Genomic DNA, 13,650 nt, shown 5'->3' with positions numbered 1-13,650 from the left:
CACCGTGCCATCTCAAGCTTCACTAAGTTTGACATTGAACTGGCCAGAATACCTTGAAACAAACACACTCACAATCTCAGACCCTTGAGATTTGTTGTCTTCTTCCTTCTTCTTCTTCTTCTTCTTCTTCTTCTTCTTCTTCTTCTTCTTCTTCTTCTTCTTCTTCTTCTTCTTCTTCTTCGTTCGGACTCCGAATTCCCACTTGTGGTTTCTTCCTTCCCTCGCTTTCTATTTCAAATCTTCCGTTTCTTTTGTTTATCATATTGAACTTCCAGAGGACGTGCCGCCCTTACTTCCATGTTTGCCTTTTGCCTTTGTGGCACTCTCTGGAGTCGTGTATAGCCTTCCACTTTTCCTCTTCTCTTGTCGTGGTCTTCACTTTTCGCATCGTCTGCTTCTGCATGGATCTCGCACCTTTACTGTTATGCCTAGAATACGCCACGGCCACAACCGATCAAGCATTCTCACCCTATGTTCTCCACGGAGCCTGATCCAAACCTCCCGATTGGAGCTGACTGAAGAGAAAGCTACTTGACGATTAACATCATGTCTCTTATCGGGATGGGTATGGAGTGTCCCCGAAAGTCATGGAGGGGAACTCGGCAGAGACGGTTGCAAGCTAGCTAGCTCAGTGAAATCTATTTGAAATAAAAAAAGAATTTAAACTAAACTGCTTGTACCTTGCACGCTTGCTAGAAATTTGTAGTAAGAGATTCCATTGAACCAGAGCGCCGTATCCCGTTGACGTCGTTTCTTTGGAGGGAGATTCGAGCAAGAACATTATTATTTACAACCCAGAACTACAATGTTCCTCTCCTTAAAAGGTCAAATTAAAGCACGCTTCATGATCCGGAAAAGCCAACCGGCGTCTTCCCACCCACCTTGAGCGCCGGGTTTCTCGACGTTGCCAACGGACTCGCCATCCGTATGAGAGAGGGTATCCCCATCATCATCTTCAGCAGAGCCCAGCGACAAGGTATCATGAGCCGGCTCGTCCTCCTGAGATCGAGCCTGTGGACCCTCCTCAAACGTTACAGTCGTCGACGTCGCAGCCGTACCGATCCGCGTAGCAGGCACCGCAGAAGAAGCAGGCGCAGGAACAGGCCAATCCTCCACCCCAAACAACGTCCACTCAACCAGCCGATCAATCCAGCTACCCAACCCAAAGCCACGTTCACGCGTGAGCTGCTGCAAATCCGCCTCATCGAATTCTTCCGGTGCATCATCCGAGAACGAATCGTACTCGGATTCATTATCGTCCTCGCCATCCCAATACTCAGACTCCTCGTCCGAGAGCCCTCGCTCCCGCTGCAAAGACGCCATTTCAGCGCGGATTCGCTCGTCCACGAAATCAGGTACGAGACCCGACCCACGACCACGCGATACAGGACTCATAGTACCGACCCCGGGACTACTGGGCGCTTTACCCGCGGCAGCAGACGAAGCCGATGACAGCGGCGGGATGGTCGTCATAGTCAACCCCGCCCGACTACCTCGTCTACTGCCACCACGAGACCGCGAGCTACGACGAGAATACGCCGCAGGCGTGGACGTCCCCGAGCAAGACTTCCGCGAAGACGCGCCCGATTTGGACCGGTGGTGGTGGCGATGCGGGTGTGGACTCGTGGCGTCGTCGAGGGACATATCGACGAGGCTGGTTGAACTCTCACGCTTCGAGAGCCAGCTCTGGCCTTTTTCTTCACGGGTGGACGAGGCGAGTGCTATCCCTGCGCGGAGCATCCATTCCGCATCGGATTTAGAGGAGGCATCGCCGAATGGGCGCCGTCCCTGCGAGGCGCTGGGTTGTTTCTTGTGCGAGGCTTGGTGCTGGTGCAGTGCGAGAGTGACCGCTTTACTGTGTAGATTTGCATCACTTAGCAGACCGACTCGGGTGGAGCTCTTGCTTCGGGCGTGGCGGGCGCGAGATGAGCTGCGCGAGTGCGAGAGGATGGGCGGTGTGCTGGGCACGGAGACGCTGGAGAGATAGGAGGTTCGTGGCGGGGTTCTGGTCCCGCTGGCGACGTGATCGGGATCATTGTCGCGGTTACCGTGGCGGCCGTTGAAGTAGTCTTCAGGCTCGACGTCGTCGTCGATGGGGAACCGGGGTGTGAGTGGAGCAAGCGAGACGTGATTTAGATTGGGGTAGGAGCGGCGAGAAGGGAACCCGCCCGAGTTAGAGAACTGGTAGGAGGGACGTTAGATATTGGAAGGGGAAATTGGATCCTTGGATCATTTGTTGATTGGTGATACTCACCTCCATGGTGGAATTTGAAGAGCTCTGGAGGTTTGAGAAAGCAGAGCAGGACGACAACCGTAGAAATGCGGAGTCACTTCACGTGTGGCATGTGAAAGTGGCCGTGCACTTCGGCTTTGACTCGGATTAGAAGAGTGTCGTCATATCTTATAGCCAAGGTCAGGATTGAAGCTTCATACAAGTGAATGATATATTCTCAGTGGAATAGGGTGATCTTTCAAGATTAAGCATAAATGAGTCTCTGGCAAAAGTGGTGGTTGTTCCAGATGATCATCCGGTCAGGTCACTGCTGCAGCATTATATACTTCGAAGTTGAACGAGTGGCATGACCGAGGATATGCACCACATCACGGCAACAAATGAGCATGATCTACAAATGGAAAAATTTAATCAAGGTATGGCATGTCTATTCATTAAACGAATCATTTGTGCACCAATGGCCAAAGTATATACAAAAAAGTGCAAAGTCCTCGCGCTGAATCACAGCCGGGAGTCATGGAAATCCAAGACATCAGCCCCCTTGGCTCGCAAGTCGTCGAGAACATTATACTCCATAATCCACTTCATCCGCTCAGACAGTGCATCGGGGTTGAAGTTGTTAGTCATCCCGTCTGGTGAATCAGAGCTAGCCAACTTGCCAGCTTCGTAGCTGGTCTGTGTGACCCGGTCTGTCCGGGGCTTGCGCAGGTTCTGGTAGAACTGGAATGCAGACTCCAGATCATCAGTCTTCCAGTGACGCAGAATAGTTGCAAGAGCGATTCCCGACTCAATAGCCATACAAGTGCCTTGACCTGTAGAATAACGTTAGTCAACGACACGTCTTGAATAGAAAGGAGGATTAGAGACTTACCTTGATGGGGAAGAGTAGAATGGGCAGAATCACCCAGCAAAATGATACCCGAGTCCTTCTGACCCTCCTTCATCTCGTACCACTTGTCCAAAGGATCACGCACATATAGCGCCTGTTTCAGCATGCGGCCATCGGGGGAACCCTTGCGCAGACCCTCAATTATATCCTGTACCTGCGGGCACCAGTCGCGCACATGCTCTTGCAAGCTCGAGATCTCAGATCGTGACATCCAGCTCTCCGAGTCCCAGGCATCAAGCGTCTCCGACATAAACCCAATGACAGCCGCGCGATCAGTGCCAGTCTCCTGGTTGCCAATGGGCAAAATCAAGACGTGACGCTTAGGACCACGGAAGTTGACAGTTTTCCGAAGCAGTTGTGCTGTCTCCTCGGGCAGATCCTTATAGTCGACGAAGCCGCGGTACACTACCTGGCCAGAGTAATTGGGGGAATCAGCCAGTCCCATATCCCGACGCACATTCGACTTAATCCCATCGCAACCAATAACGATATCCGCATCTGCCGAGCTGCCATCCTGGAAACGGAGAGTGTACGGTGCAGCCCCAGCAGCAGTATTCCGCTCAATCGACGCGAGATGCTTGCCCAGATTCAAGCAGGACTCTGGCACGCGCTCCTTTAGCGAGTCCAGTAGATGCGCACGGTGTAACAGACGAGCAGGCGGTTGCGAGAACTCCTCAATGTGACCCAGATATTCGCCAGTCTTGTAATTGTGATACTCCATGTAACAGGGCAACTTGCGTGACGACTTCCGCGTCATGCTCTCCTGCAACCCGAAGGCGTCGAGAATTCTGTTGGCATTGGAGGTGATATTCACGCCCGCGCCGACTTCGGCGAACTGTGGTGCCTGTTCGTAGAGCTGGATGTTCTTCAGACCGGCATATAGCGCGGCATTCAGGAATGACATGCCACCGAGGCCGCCGCCCACGATGGCGATGCGTTTGTTCTCGAAGCCCATTTTTGGCGGAGTGGAATGGATGCAGAGGCGAGAGTGGGACGAGAAGGAAATGCAAATGCAAATGTACAGTGTGTGAAGAGGGGTGATAATGGCCCCTCGCGCGAGCTATATATATCCAGCGTGTTTTGCGGGATATCGGCATCTCCCCGCCTGGAGGATTACCGATCCGATCAGTCCAAGCTGGAGGTGGCTTTTCGGAGCGTGGAGTTGGACGTGGGGTAATAGTGCGTCTGGTTCTCCCGAGTGTGGGCTACTGTAAACGTGTGCGGATATCCCGGACGATCCAACGGAGGATTGCATCATTGAGAGGCATATGTTCTCCCTGTCTCCGTACTGTGTTGGAACTGTTTGCTGTCTCATACTTGCTGATCGAATGGGCGATATATATCTTCCAGGGCAATAGCCTACGATCATCTAGATAGTGAATGAAATGCTAACAAATACTCATCAAATCACCCCAAGCAATAACCATTAAAAGCTCATCGATCGCATTCTTCTTTACGCTCATTTGAACCCTAGTAGTACTATGAAACACCGAGTAGCCTCACCCATGCAGGACCATGATGTGATCGGAAGCCCCGCCATTGTGGTGGCGTTCAGCATCCGAAGGCCCCCACTGGTGTCGGATGGGGTTCTCTTAGTCAGCGAATGGACGGAAAGCCGATTCAGTCAAGAGGCAGTTGGGCTGAAATGCCGAGTCAGCCGAACCTTAAACTAATCATCCCGCTGGTAATTGGTGGTCCTTCAGCCGGGCATCAAAGCTCCATGCTTCCTACACCACCTTCAGTAAAGAAATGTGTATTCCGAGAAACAGACTCCTATGGTACTCTTTCCGGATCACGTTCTTGCATGATCATGTAGATTGGAACTTTTTTTTTTTTGATTTAATTACAATCCCGAAAATTTTATGTATCCCCCGGATGCGCCAGGCTTGGAATCTGTCCAGACGGGCTTAAGCATAACTCCTGGTATAACGGTATAAAACCACTTTTATTTACTCCACAATCTTGCCCTTGTTCACAACGAAGCCCTCTAGAGCTGAGATAGCCGCCCACAGACGGTTCTCAGCCTCGGGGAACACCAAGGAGCGCGGGCTGTAGAAAACCTCGTCGCTAACCTCCTCCGGGTGTCGGGGCAGGCAGTGCATGAACTTCCAGCCCTCCTTGGCACCACCACGCTGGGCCAACTCATTCGTGATTTGGAAGCCCTCAAAGGCCTTCATGCGCTTCTTGGCCTCTTCCTCCTGGCCCATCGACACCCAGGTATCGGTCACCAGGATGTCGGCACCCTTGACGGCCTCTTCGGGGACGTTGGTCTGGGTGATCTTGCCAGGAGTAGCAACACCCTCACCGGCACGCTGGATGATCTCGAGCATCTCGGCGGGGATCTCGTAGCCCTTGGGCGTAGCGACGGCGATATCAACACCCATCTTGGTGGCACCAATGGCCAGATCGAAGAGAACGTTGTTGGCATCACCGACCCAGGCGATCTTCAAGCCTTCCAGACCGAGGCTGGAAAGGCCGTGGGCCTTGGGTGTGAAGGTCTCGTAGATAGTGAGGAAGTCGGCGATGATCTGCAAAGGGTGGAACGAGTCGCACAAGGCATTGATCACGGGGACGGTGGAGTGCTTGGCCAGATCGGCCACATCAGAGTGCTTCGAGACTCGCGCGACAATGCAAGAAACCATGGAGGAAATCACCACGGAGGTATCGTATACTGACTCATTCACGCCAAGCTGAATGTCGTCCTTGCCCAGGAACATGGGGTGGCCGCCCATTTGGACGGTAGCAGATTCTGTGGAAACACGGGTACGGGTACTCCGCTTGTTGAACATCATGGCGACAGTCTTTCCGGTCATGGATCCCAGGAGACTTTGCGGGATAGCTCCGGACTTGATGGCCCGCTTGTGCGAGGCGGCATTGCGCACCAGAGTCGCGAATTCCGCGGGCGTCAAGTCTGCAATGGAGAGGAGGTGGCGGGGAGCGAAGGGAGAGGTAGGAGGAGTGGTTTGAGTCTGGTGGGCGAATCGTCGGAGTCCATTAGCCTGGAGTGTTCGACTCAGGGAAGAGGTGGAGCCGGCGGCCAATTGAGTTACACTTTGGGCGCCATAACGGGTGGCAGCTTTAAGACCGCTAGCCATGGTGGGCTGTGGGTTGGAGATTGAAGGGAGATTGAAGGGAGATTGGGAGGGGAAGGGACGGGAGTTGTGTGCTTGTGTGCAGCGTGCAATGAGAGAGGGAAAGAGGGAAAGAGGGAAGAGGGATGGGCCGGGAATCGGAGCGCAAAGAAAGTGGAAAGCGCAATGACTCAACAAGTCAACTTAAACAGTCCGGAGACGTGCGGCCGTCTTGATTGGCCTTGGCGCCTCGAAGCCTAAATCCTCAGGTGTCCAGTCCAATCTCTCCACACTTCCGTTATCGTGAGCTTATCGTCATTCGTCATCGCCCTTCCCTCTTCCCTCTTTCACCTCCCCAGTTCGTTTCATTGGAACAGAGAGCGAGAGATATCATTGACTGTTTTTTATTGCGTATAGATTGTCTGGCCGTGATGGCTGACGAGGAGAGTCGGCCGCTGCTGGACGGGCAGGCTAGATCCTCTTTGCCAGGCCCATCCTCAGGCACCGCCCCTCGTCCCGACCAACCTCACCGATCCTTTGAACTATCATCCGAATCAACACCCCTACTCCATCGTCGCGACGATGACATTACTACATATGGTACAGAGCGAAGATTATCCGAGTCAGCGTTGGCGGATGATGATGACGATGCACCCAAGAAGCGGAGCCGAGTGCGGTGGCCAATTGTGATATCTCTCGTGGCACTGACTACCGCTGTCTTGGGGATCCTGATTTTTGCCTTTGCTGCACCGGCGGTGGTTAAGGAATACGCTCAAGAAGCAGCAGTCTTCAAACCAACTGCACTATCGATCGATTCCACAACGGAAGATGGCGTGCGAGCCCGAGTCCAGGGCGATTTTGTCATGGATGCTCGTCGTGTGAAGGCCAAGCCGATGCGCGACTTTGGGCGCTTCATCACCTGGATCGCCCGAGAGGTCGAGACGGGCGAGTCAAGTGTTGATGTGTATTTGCCCGAGTATGGAAATATCCTCGTGGGAAATGCCAACTTACCATCTATTAAAGTCAACATTCGCGATGGGCATCAGACCCATGTTGATTTTCTGATCAACTTGACTGCAGGAGACGTCAAGGGCCTGCATTCAATTGCTAGAGATTGGGTAGAAGGAAGGTTAGCGCGCCTGAGTGTGCGAGGAAAGGCAACCCTGCATTTGAGATCAGGCATCTTAGGCCTTGGTACCCAGACCTTGACGGATACCATCACATTCGAAGGTAAGAATTTCCATAATGCGATGTACTCGGGTTGATACTGACCGCCAAAAAGAAAGTGATTTCCCTGCGCTTCCAAAGATTGACATCACCAAGCTCAACGTACATGATGCCGCAGAAGGAGCCTTGATAGTGGACGTTCAAGTGTCGGCAGGCATTGATTCCCCTGTTGCTCTCACAATTCCCGCACTTGAATTTGCGGTATTTGTCCCAAATTGCTCGCCTGGTGACCCTTATATTCTGGTTGCCGATGCCAAAACGGCTGAAGTCCAAGTCCGTTCGGACGCACCAACCATAATCAATGCTCAAGGCTTCATCAATCAACTACCTGACGAATTGACCACCACGTGTCCGGGAGGAAACGGCTCACCATTGGACTTTTTGGTATCGAACTACGTCCAAGGTCTTCAGTCCACTATTTATGTCCGTGGTGCAGATTCACCATCGACCGAAACCCCAGAATGGATTGCGGATCTCCTACGCAGTGTTACCGTGCCGCTGCCATTCGCAGGCAATCCTTTGGATGATTTGATGAAGAACTTCACCATGACTGATACGCATTTCTCGCTTCCCAATCCATTTGCAGAGCCGGGATCCCCAGACTCCCAGCCTACTGTATCTGCCCTGGTGAAGGTACTCATCGGGTTGCCGGATCAGATGAATGTTCAAGTCGAGGTCCCGAACATTCGAGCTCTCACGAACGTATACTACCATGGCGAGGAATTAGGCGTCTTGAACATTGACAAATGGCAAGACTCCAACTCGACGAGGGTGGAGCTCGAGGATGGCTCCTCAGCACTGCTTGTGGAGTTCCCCATCAAGGACGCCCCATTACACGTAACGGACAACGATCTGTTGGCAGAAGTCGTCCAAGAGATGCTTTTCGGTAGCAAGGGAGTCGTCTTGCATGTTGCTGCCACCGTAGACGTGAAGGTTTCGACAGGGTTGGGTCGCTTCGCCGTGCACGGGATTCCCGGGGAAGGGAACGTGCCCGTCAACAGTATGTTTTCGTTATCTTCATGAATCTAGAGTAGTATAAATCGATGCTGCGTATTTTGTGAATCCTTGATTGACAACCTCATAGTTCCGGCTGGAAAATCGATCAGCCACCTCAATCCTACCATCGTGTCCATGCAGCTGGGTGACACTACGGAAACTTCTATGGACGTATCCGTTCTCATGAACTTTACAAACCCAACAAATTACTCTGCAACCATTCCGTTTTTCGATGTTGAGATGCTATTCAACAACACGGCCGTAGGCCATGTTTTTGCCCGCAATCTATCAGTAGTCCCTGGGAACAATACCAACGTCTCGATTCAGATGTCATGGGACCCATTCAATAACGGCGGCCACGCTGGCGTAGAAGCTGGGCGGAAGTTCGTTTCTTCTTATATTTCAGGTAGGCCCCCCAGATGAGAGATGAAAGAATGGCTGAATGGCTCACTCATTGCAGGAGCAAACACAACTGTGACAATTAAGACACACGAGAGGACTTTCCCTACTCTCCCAGACCTTGGCAAAGCTCTTTCGGTACTGCCATTGGACGTTCCCGTCCCTCATATGTCGATACCTCGAGCACCGGGTGATGAGGATGATAAGCCTCCTCGTTTCATACAAGAAGCAACGGTATGTTTCCTGTTACTTTCAGACCAGACCTTGCATGCATGACAATATCGTCCACGTCGGCATTGTACGGTGCGAGCGCCTAAAACCATCACATGCTAATATTCAAACCTCTTAGCTCCACGTCTTTTCTTCAACAGTTGAGTTCACCATGTTCTCCCCTACGGTCGAGACTAGTATCACAGTCACCTCAATTGATGCGACATCATATTACGAAGACGAACCATTAGGCCGCATCAATTACCACCAACCATTTGATGTCCCGCCAGGTATTTCCCACTCGCCTCGGTTACCAGTGGATCTTGACTTGGGCGGCGTGGGCTATGACGCCTTGCGTAAGGCTATCGGGCAAGAGTTGGAGTTGGATGCCATGGCTAAGGTTGGTGTGCGGGTTAAAAATTACGCTGATATCATTCACTACCATGGGAATGGGATTGTAGCCAAAGTAAGGATATGAGGGACTTGGTTGGCTTTTGGGCGGCTGTCGCATCGTAAACGAAATGATGCATTTGTCTTAGGTTTATTGCTGGCGTTTGTGTGAGGGTCTATTATCGAATACTAATGAAGTATAATGCGATTGCATCCAAGTACCCTAGGCTCAATGTTACATCTAGGGATGACTAGGAAGTCTGGAACATCCGATAAAGCCGAAAAGCAATAGATTGTGACATTTTACAAATGATGGCGAGAGTAGCATCGGCCATAGAATAAAACAGAGGACTGAACAGAAATTCGCACAGAGGATTGAAGGGTTGCACTGCAAATAAACCAAAATCGTATTGGGTATGTATATTTTTGTCTTAAGGCTTGAAAATGCGCTTAGCCGGGGGGAAGGGTGCTGGCATCGACAACGTCGGCGGCGTCCTTCTCGATCTCCTCAGTCTGCTCAGACAGAGGGGAACGAGGCAGAGCCATGAGACCGGTACGGGTCGACTCGAGGATACCGAAGGGACCGATCAGCTTGAGGAAGGAGTCGATACGGCTGGGCTTGGCGGAGCTGTGGAGCGGTTGAGTCAGTATGGAAGTATGACACATCGGAAGCGGATATAAGACTTACACCTCAACAATGCAATTGTTGTTGCTGATATCCAGAACCTTACCACCGAACTGGTGAGCCAGACGGGTGATAGCATCCAGATGCTCGTGCTTGTGGCGCAGAGCCTGGCTGGGAGGCAGGTTACGGGGGTGGTATTCAACCTCATGGATGCCGTGGCCCTGGCCCTCCTTCAAAGACTCAGCGGGAGTAGTGATCTCGCGGTGGTGCTGGAGGAGCTCCTCGAAGAACTCGGGGCCAAGGATGGAGACCTTGGCAAGCAGCAGCTCGCGCTGGACCAGAGCAGAGTCGGTGTAGTCCAGCACGGCCCAGACGGGGACGAGGTCGTCAAGCTGGCGGCGAGCCTGCTCGACAACGCCGTCCTGGCCCTGCAGCACAATGGTCATGCGGGAGAGGTCATCGACCTCGGTCTTGCAGACAACCAGACTGTCAATGTTGAAGCCGCGGGCGGCCAGGATACCGGACACACGGGACAGCACACCGGGCTCGTTCTGGACCAGGCAGTTCAGGACATGGCGCTTCGGAGGATTGCTCGGGGGCACGGGAGTCTCGTAGAGAATAGAGGAGACGGCGGTAGGAGCATCCCACTGAGGAGAGGCGTCGGAAACCGGCAGGGGGAGAGGCGAGCGGCGGTGCAATGCCTTGTAGGCCAGAGCAGAGGTCGAGCTGCTGGAGGAGGCGCGGAAAGCGTTGAAACGAGGAGCTGTAGCAGTACGAGACCGAGCAGCAGCTGTAGACTGCGACAGCAGCGACGCCGACACCGAGGACAGCGTCAATGGGCGCCTGAAAGCCATGGTAGATTCAGGATCACAGAGGGTTGTGCGATGAATCACTACAAATGCTCCGGATTCTTTTTCGCAAGATACTGGGGCTGCTCTTCCGACCTCGGGGCAGCTGACTCACACCACGCTAGCCCAATTAGGACTAGTGTCAGCCGAGCGCTGATAGTGTCATGCAACTATGCAAATGCAAAACAGCTGGGCCATCGGATGTAGTAGTATATCAGGTATAGAGGTCTCGGGGGGTGCTTGAGAGGTACCTGAAAGACGCAGTATGTATTTTGAAAGTACATGCTTCTTGAAAATCTTCTCCATGTTTGCTCATTGGATTAGTTACCTAGGAATAATTGGTAAGGCCAAGGCGAGTAAGTATAGCTTCATGCAACCATCAGAGGGTGAAAGACCTTGCAAGCCAACAGAAAGCCAACTAGACAAGATTCCTCCGTGGATTACTATAGCCAAAAAAAAATACTAAGGTCTATTATACTGTCCGGTATCAAAGCTCACGAAAGGAGGCTTGTAACTAAAGCCTTTATTAAATTACCACTCTAGGACTAGCGCCATGCATCTACACGTGACTAGGAGCATTTTCCGTGCAATTGATATTCATCAGGACGATTGGTCAAGGAGATCATTCTGGGAGTTTTCTGACTGTCAATTCTGGCGCACTAGCTGACGCGGGCAGTGTGAAACTTCTTGATATCGGTGCTGATCCAATCCTTTAGCCGCGCGTCGATTCCGTTCCCTCTGCCTCCTGGAAACTTCCGCTCTCCCGCCTTTCATCCTGACATTTTCTCCAAATCACCTTTCGGCTCCTCTACAACTCTCCTCCACCTCACACGCAACCCTTGCCATGACCGACGAAGATCGCCGAGTCAAGCGCTCGCGCTTCGACCAAACCGACCCCGAGCCTCGTCGCTCTCGATTTGATCGTCGCTCCCGATCTCCCTCTGCAAGACAATCCGAGTCAACTCGTACCCGCAGTCCACTGAGTCGCGAGCCGCGCAGCCCGGCTGGAGATGCTCCGGCAAAGACTGCGGTTGATCCAGCAGCAGCAGCAGGTAAGTCCGGTGCTAAGTTTCGGGCTGCGAAGAGGTTTTGCATAGCTAACACTTGTTGATCCTTTCTTGAACAGCCGCCGCCGCCGCGAAGATCAATGCTCAGTTGCAGGCAAAGAAGGGCATTCAGCATGTCGACGTACCACCGATCCGCTCGGTAAATCATACCAAACACTGTTTGAATTTTAACCAGTGCTAACCCACATTTGTAGACTGATAGCCCCGGAGCGCAGTCGGACTCGAACGCAGACGGCAACCCCAAGACCGAGATTTATGTCGCGGACGGAGACTATATCAAGGACATTGAAATCAACGACCTACGGAACCGATATACCCTGACCAAGGGTTCTACACAAAAAATGGTAATTACTCCTGTTGTCGTTGGCTGATTCTCCAGACCCCTGTCCACTTCTGGTGTAGAAGCATGGTTATGCTTGGGTCCATCACGCTCTTTGTTCTCTTTTGATCTCATGTTCTTGTGTGTGGTTGGATGAAGCTTACTCAAACCAACTAAATGCACAGCACCTTACATCACCTCTGTGGCATCTGCTAACCTCGGCTGCGTGACTTTTAGATCAAAGATGAAACTGGCGCCGGTACGCCTCCTTCTCGTGTATTCATATGGATAAAGAGATTTACCGCTTACTCGTTTTCAAGATGTCACCACCCGAGGAAATTACTATCCGGACAAAAATATGGCGACCTCTGCCGTATGTGCTCGTTCTCTTTCCTGATACTGGACCAATTACTGATCTTGTTGCAGAACCCTCCTCTTTACCTTCATGTGACCAGCACCAACAAGGAAGGTCTTGAGAAGGCTGTGCAGATCATCGAGGATCTGATGCAGAAGGAACTTCCGAATCTAGTCGACGAGCGACGGTTCCGTAGGAGGGAGCCCGAGCAGCAAGTAGAGCGGGACGAGTTTGGTCGCGTATGATTCTCTACTGATGACCAAGGGAAAGAAACTTGCTGACTGTATACAGCGTAAATGGCCCGATGAGCGGATTCCTATTGACCTCGAGCCAATCCCCGGGTTCAATCTGCGTGCCCAGGTTGTTGGCCAGGGCGGTGCCTACGTGAAGCACATTCAACAGAAGACTCGGTGTCGCGTTCAGATCAAGGGCCGGGGCTCTGGATTCATTGAGTCTAGCACTGGCCGGGAAAGCGACGAACCGATGTTCTTGCATGTCGCGTGAGTTTGACGGAACCCCCTGATTCAGAAACTCTCATACTAATCATTCTCCAAAGTGGCCCTGACCCTGATGACGTCCAAGCAGCCAAGGAGCTCTGCGAAGATCTCTTGGCCAACGTCCGGGAACAGTATCAACACTTCAAGGACAATCCCCCACAGCACAATTATGGTGGCTACGGCCGCGGCGGTGGAGACCGTTACCACGGTGGTGGCGGAGGCGGAGGAGGCGGAGGCGGCGGTTACAGAGATCGATACAACGACCGTCATCAGCAACATCACCAGCAATCTCCCGGTCCCTCTGCCAGCCCCACTGACCCGGCTGCTTCGACCGCTGCTGGTGCCGACTATAGCGCGTATGCTCAGTACTATGGATCCGCTGACCCCTACGCCGCCTATGGTGGATATCAAAATTACGTGGCGTACTATCAATACTACCAGCAAGCCGCTGCCGCCCAGCAGCAACAACAAGCGTCCGAGGGCCAGGTGCCTCCTCCCCCCTCCTCCAGCTAGCGAAGCGCCTC

At 52.5% G+C, this 13,650-nt stretch overlaps 7 protein-coding genes across 7 annotated transcripts; 2 read left to right on the top strand and 5 right to left on the bottom strand.

Annotated features, from left to right (window-relative positions):
- Positions 1–12: 12 nt before the first annotated feature.
- N7458_009823 (uncharacterized protein) lies at positions 13–299 on the bottom strand (the record flags this gene model as incomplete). The annotated part of the gene is made up of 2 exons (XM_056913205.1): positions 13–228; positions 294–299. The coding sequence occupies 2 exons, from the start codon at positions 297–299 to the stop codon at positions 13–15; spliced, it is 222 nt and encodes a 73-aa protein (XP_056762054.1).
- A 526-nt stretch (positions 300–825) lies between these two features.
- N7458_009822 (DUF3984 domain-containing protein) lies at positions 826–2,260 on the bottom strand (the record flags this gene model as incomplete). Its single annotated transcript, XM_056913204.1, has 2 exons — positions 826–2,181; positions 2,255–2,260. 2 exons carry the CDS (start codon positions 2,258–2,260, stop codon positions 826–828), a joined length of 1,362 nt encoding a protein of 453 aa, XP_056762053.1.
- A 474-nt stretch (positions 2,261–2,734) lies between these two features.
- On the bottom strand, positions 2,735–4,077 carry N7458_009821 (uncharacterized protein; the record flags this gene model as incomplete). Its single annotated transcript, XM_056913203.1, has 2 exons — positions 2,735–3,045; positions 3,105–4,077. 2 exons carry the CDS (start codon positions 4,075–4,077, stop codon positions 2,735–2,737), a joined length of 1,284 nt encoding a protein of 427 aa, XP_056762052.1.
- Positions 4,078–5,071: 994 nt separating this feature from the next.
- On the bottom strand, positions 5,072–6,217 carry argB (ornithine carbamoyltransferase; the record flags this gene model as incomplete). Its single annotated transcript, XM_056913202.1, has 1 exon — positions 5,072–6,217. The coding sequence occupies one exon, from the start codon at positions 6,215–6,217 to the stop codon at positions 5,072–5,074; it is 1,146 nt and encodes a 381-aa protein (XP_056762051.1).
- Positions 6,218–6,612: 395 nt separating this feature from the next.
- N7458_009819 (uncharacterized protein) lies at positions 6,613–9,503 on the top strand (the record flags this gene model as incomplete). The annotated part of the gene is made up of 5 exons (XM_056913201.1): positions 6,613–7,423; positions 7,476–8,420; positions 8,505–8,822; positions 8,877–9,049; positions 9,165–9,503. Coding segments are annotated over 5 exons (2,586 nt in total), but the record flags the coding sequence as incomplete, so codon positions are not given.
- A 362-nt stretch (positions 9,504–9,865) lies between these two features.
- On the bottom strand, positions 9,866–10,894 carry N7458_009818 (acetolactate synthase regulatory subunit; the record flags this gene model as incomplete). Its single annotated transcript, XM_056913200.1, has 2 exons — positions 9,866–10,043; positions 10,104–10,894. 2 exons carry the CDS (start codon positions 10,892–10,894, stop codon positions 9,866–9,868), a joined length of 969 nt encoding a protein of 322 aa, XP_056762049.1.
- Positions 10,895–11,732: 838 nt separating this feature from the next.
- Positions 11,733–13,639, top strand: N7458_009817 (KH domain-containing protein; the record flags this gene model as incomplete). The annotated part of the gene is made up of 8 exons (XM_056913199.1): positions 11,733–11,940; positions 12,015–12,094; positions 12,150–12,299; positions 12,512–12,533; positions 12,595–12,647; positions 12,701–12,868; positions 12,921–13,129; positions 13,186–13,639. The coding sequence occupies 8 exons, from the start codon at positions 11,733–11,735 to the stop codon at positions 13,637–13,639; spliced, it is 1,344 nt and encodes a 447-aa protein (XP_056762048.1).
- Between the last annotated feature and the right edge of the window lie 11 nt (positions 13,640–13,650).

The sequence above is a fragment of the Penicillium daleae genome, assembly GCF_028827525.1.
Source record: "Penicillium daleae strain IBT 16125 chromosome Unknown utg000008l_segment0_segment0, whole genome shotgun sequence".
NCBI lineage: Eukaryota > Fungi > Ascomycota > Eurotiomycetes > Eurotiales > Aspergillaceae > Penicillium > Penicillium daleae.
Note: the sequence above shows the minus strand (reverse complement) of the source record. Positions and strands in the feature narration are given on the sequence as shown.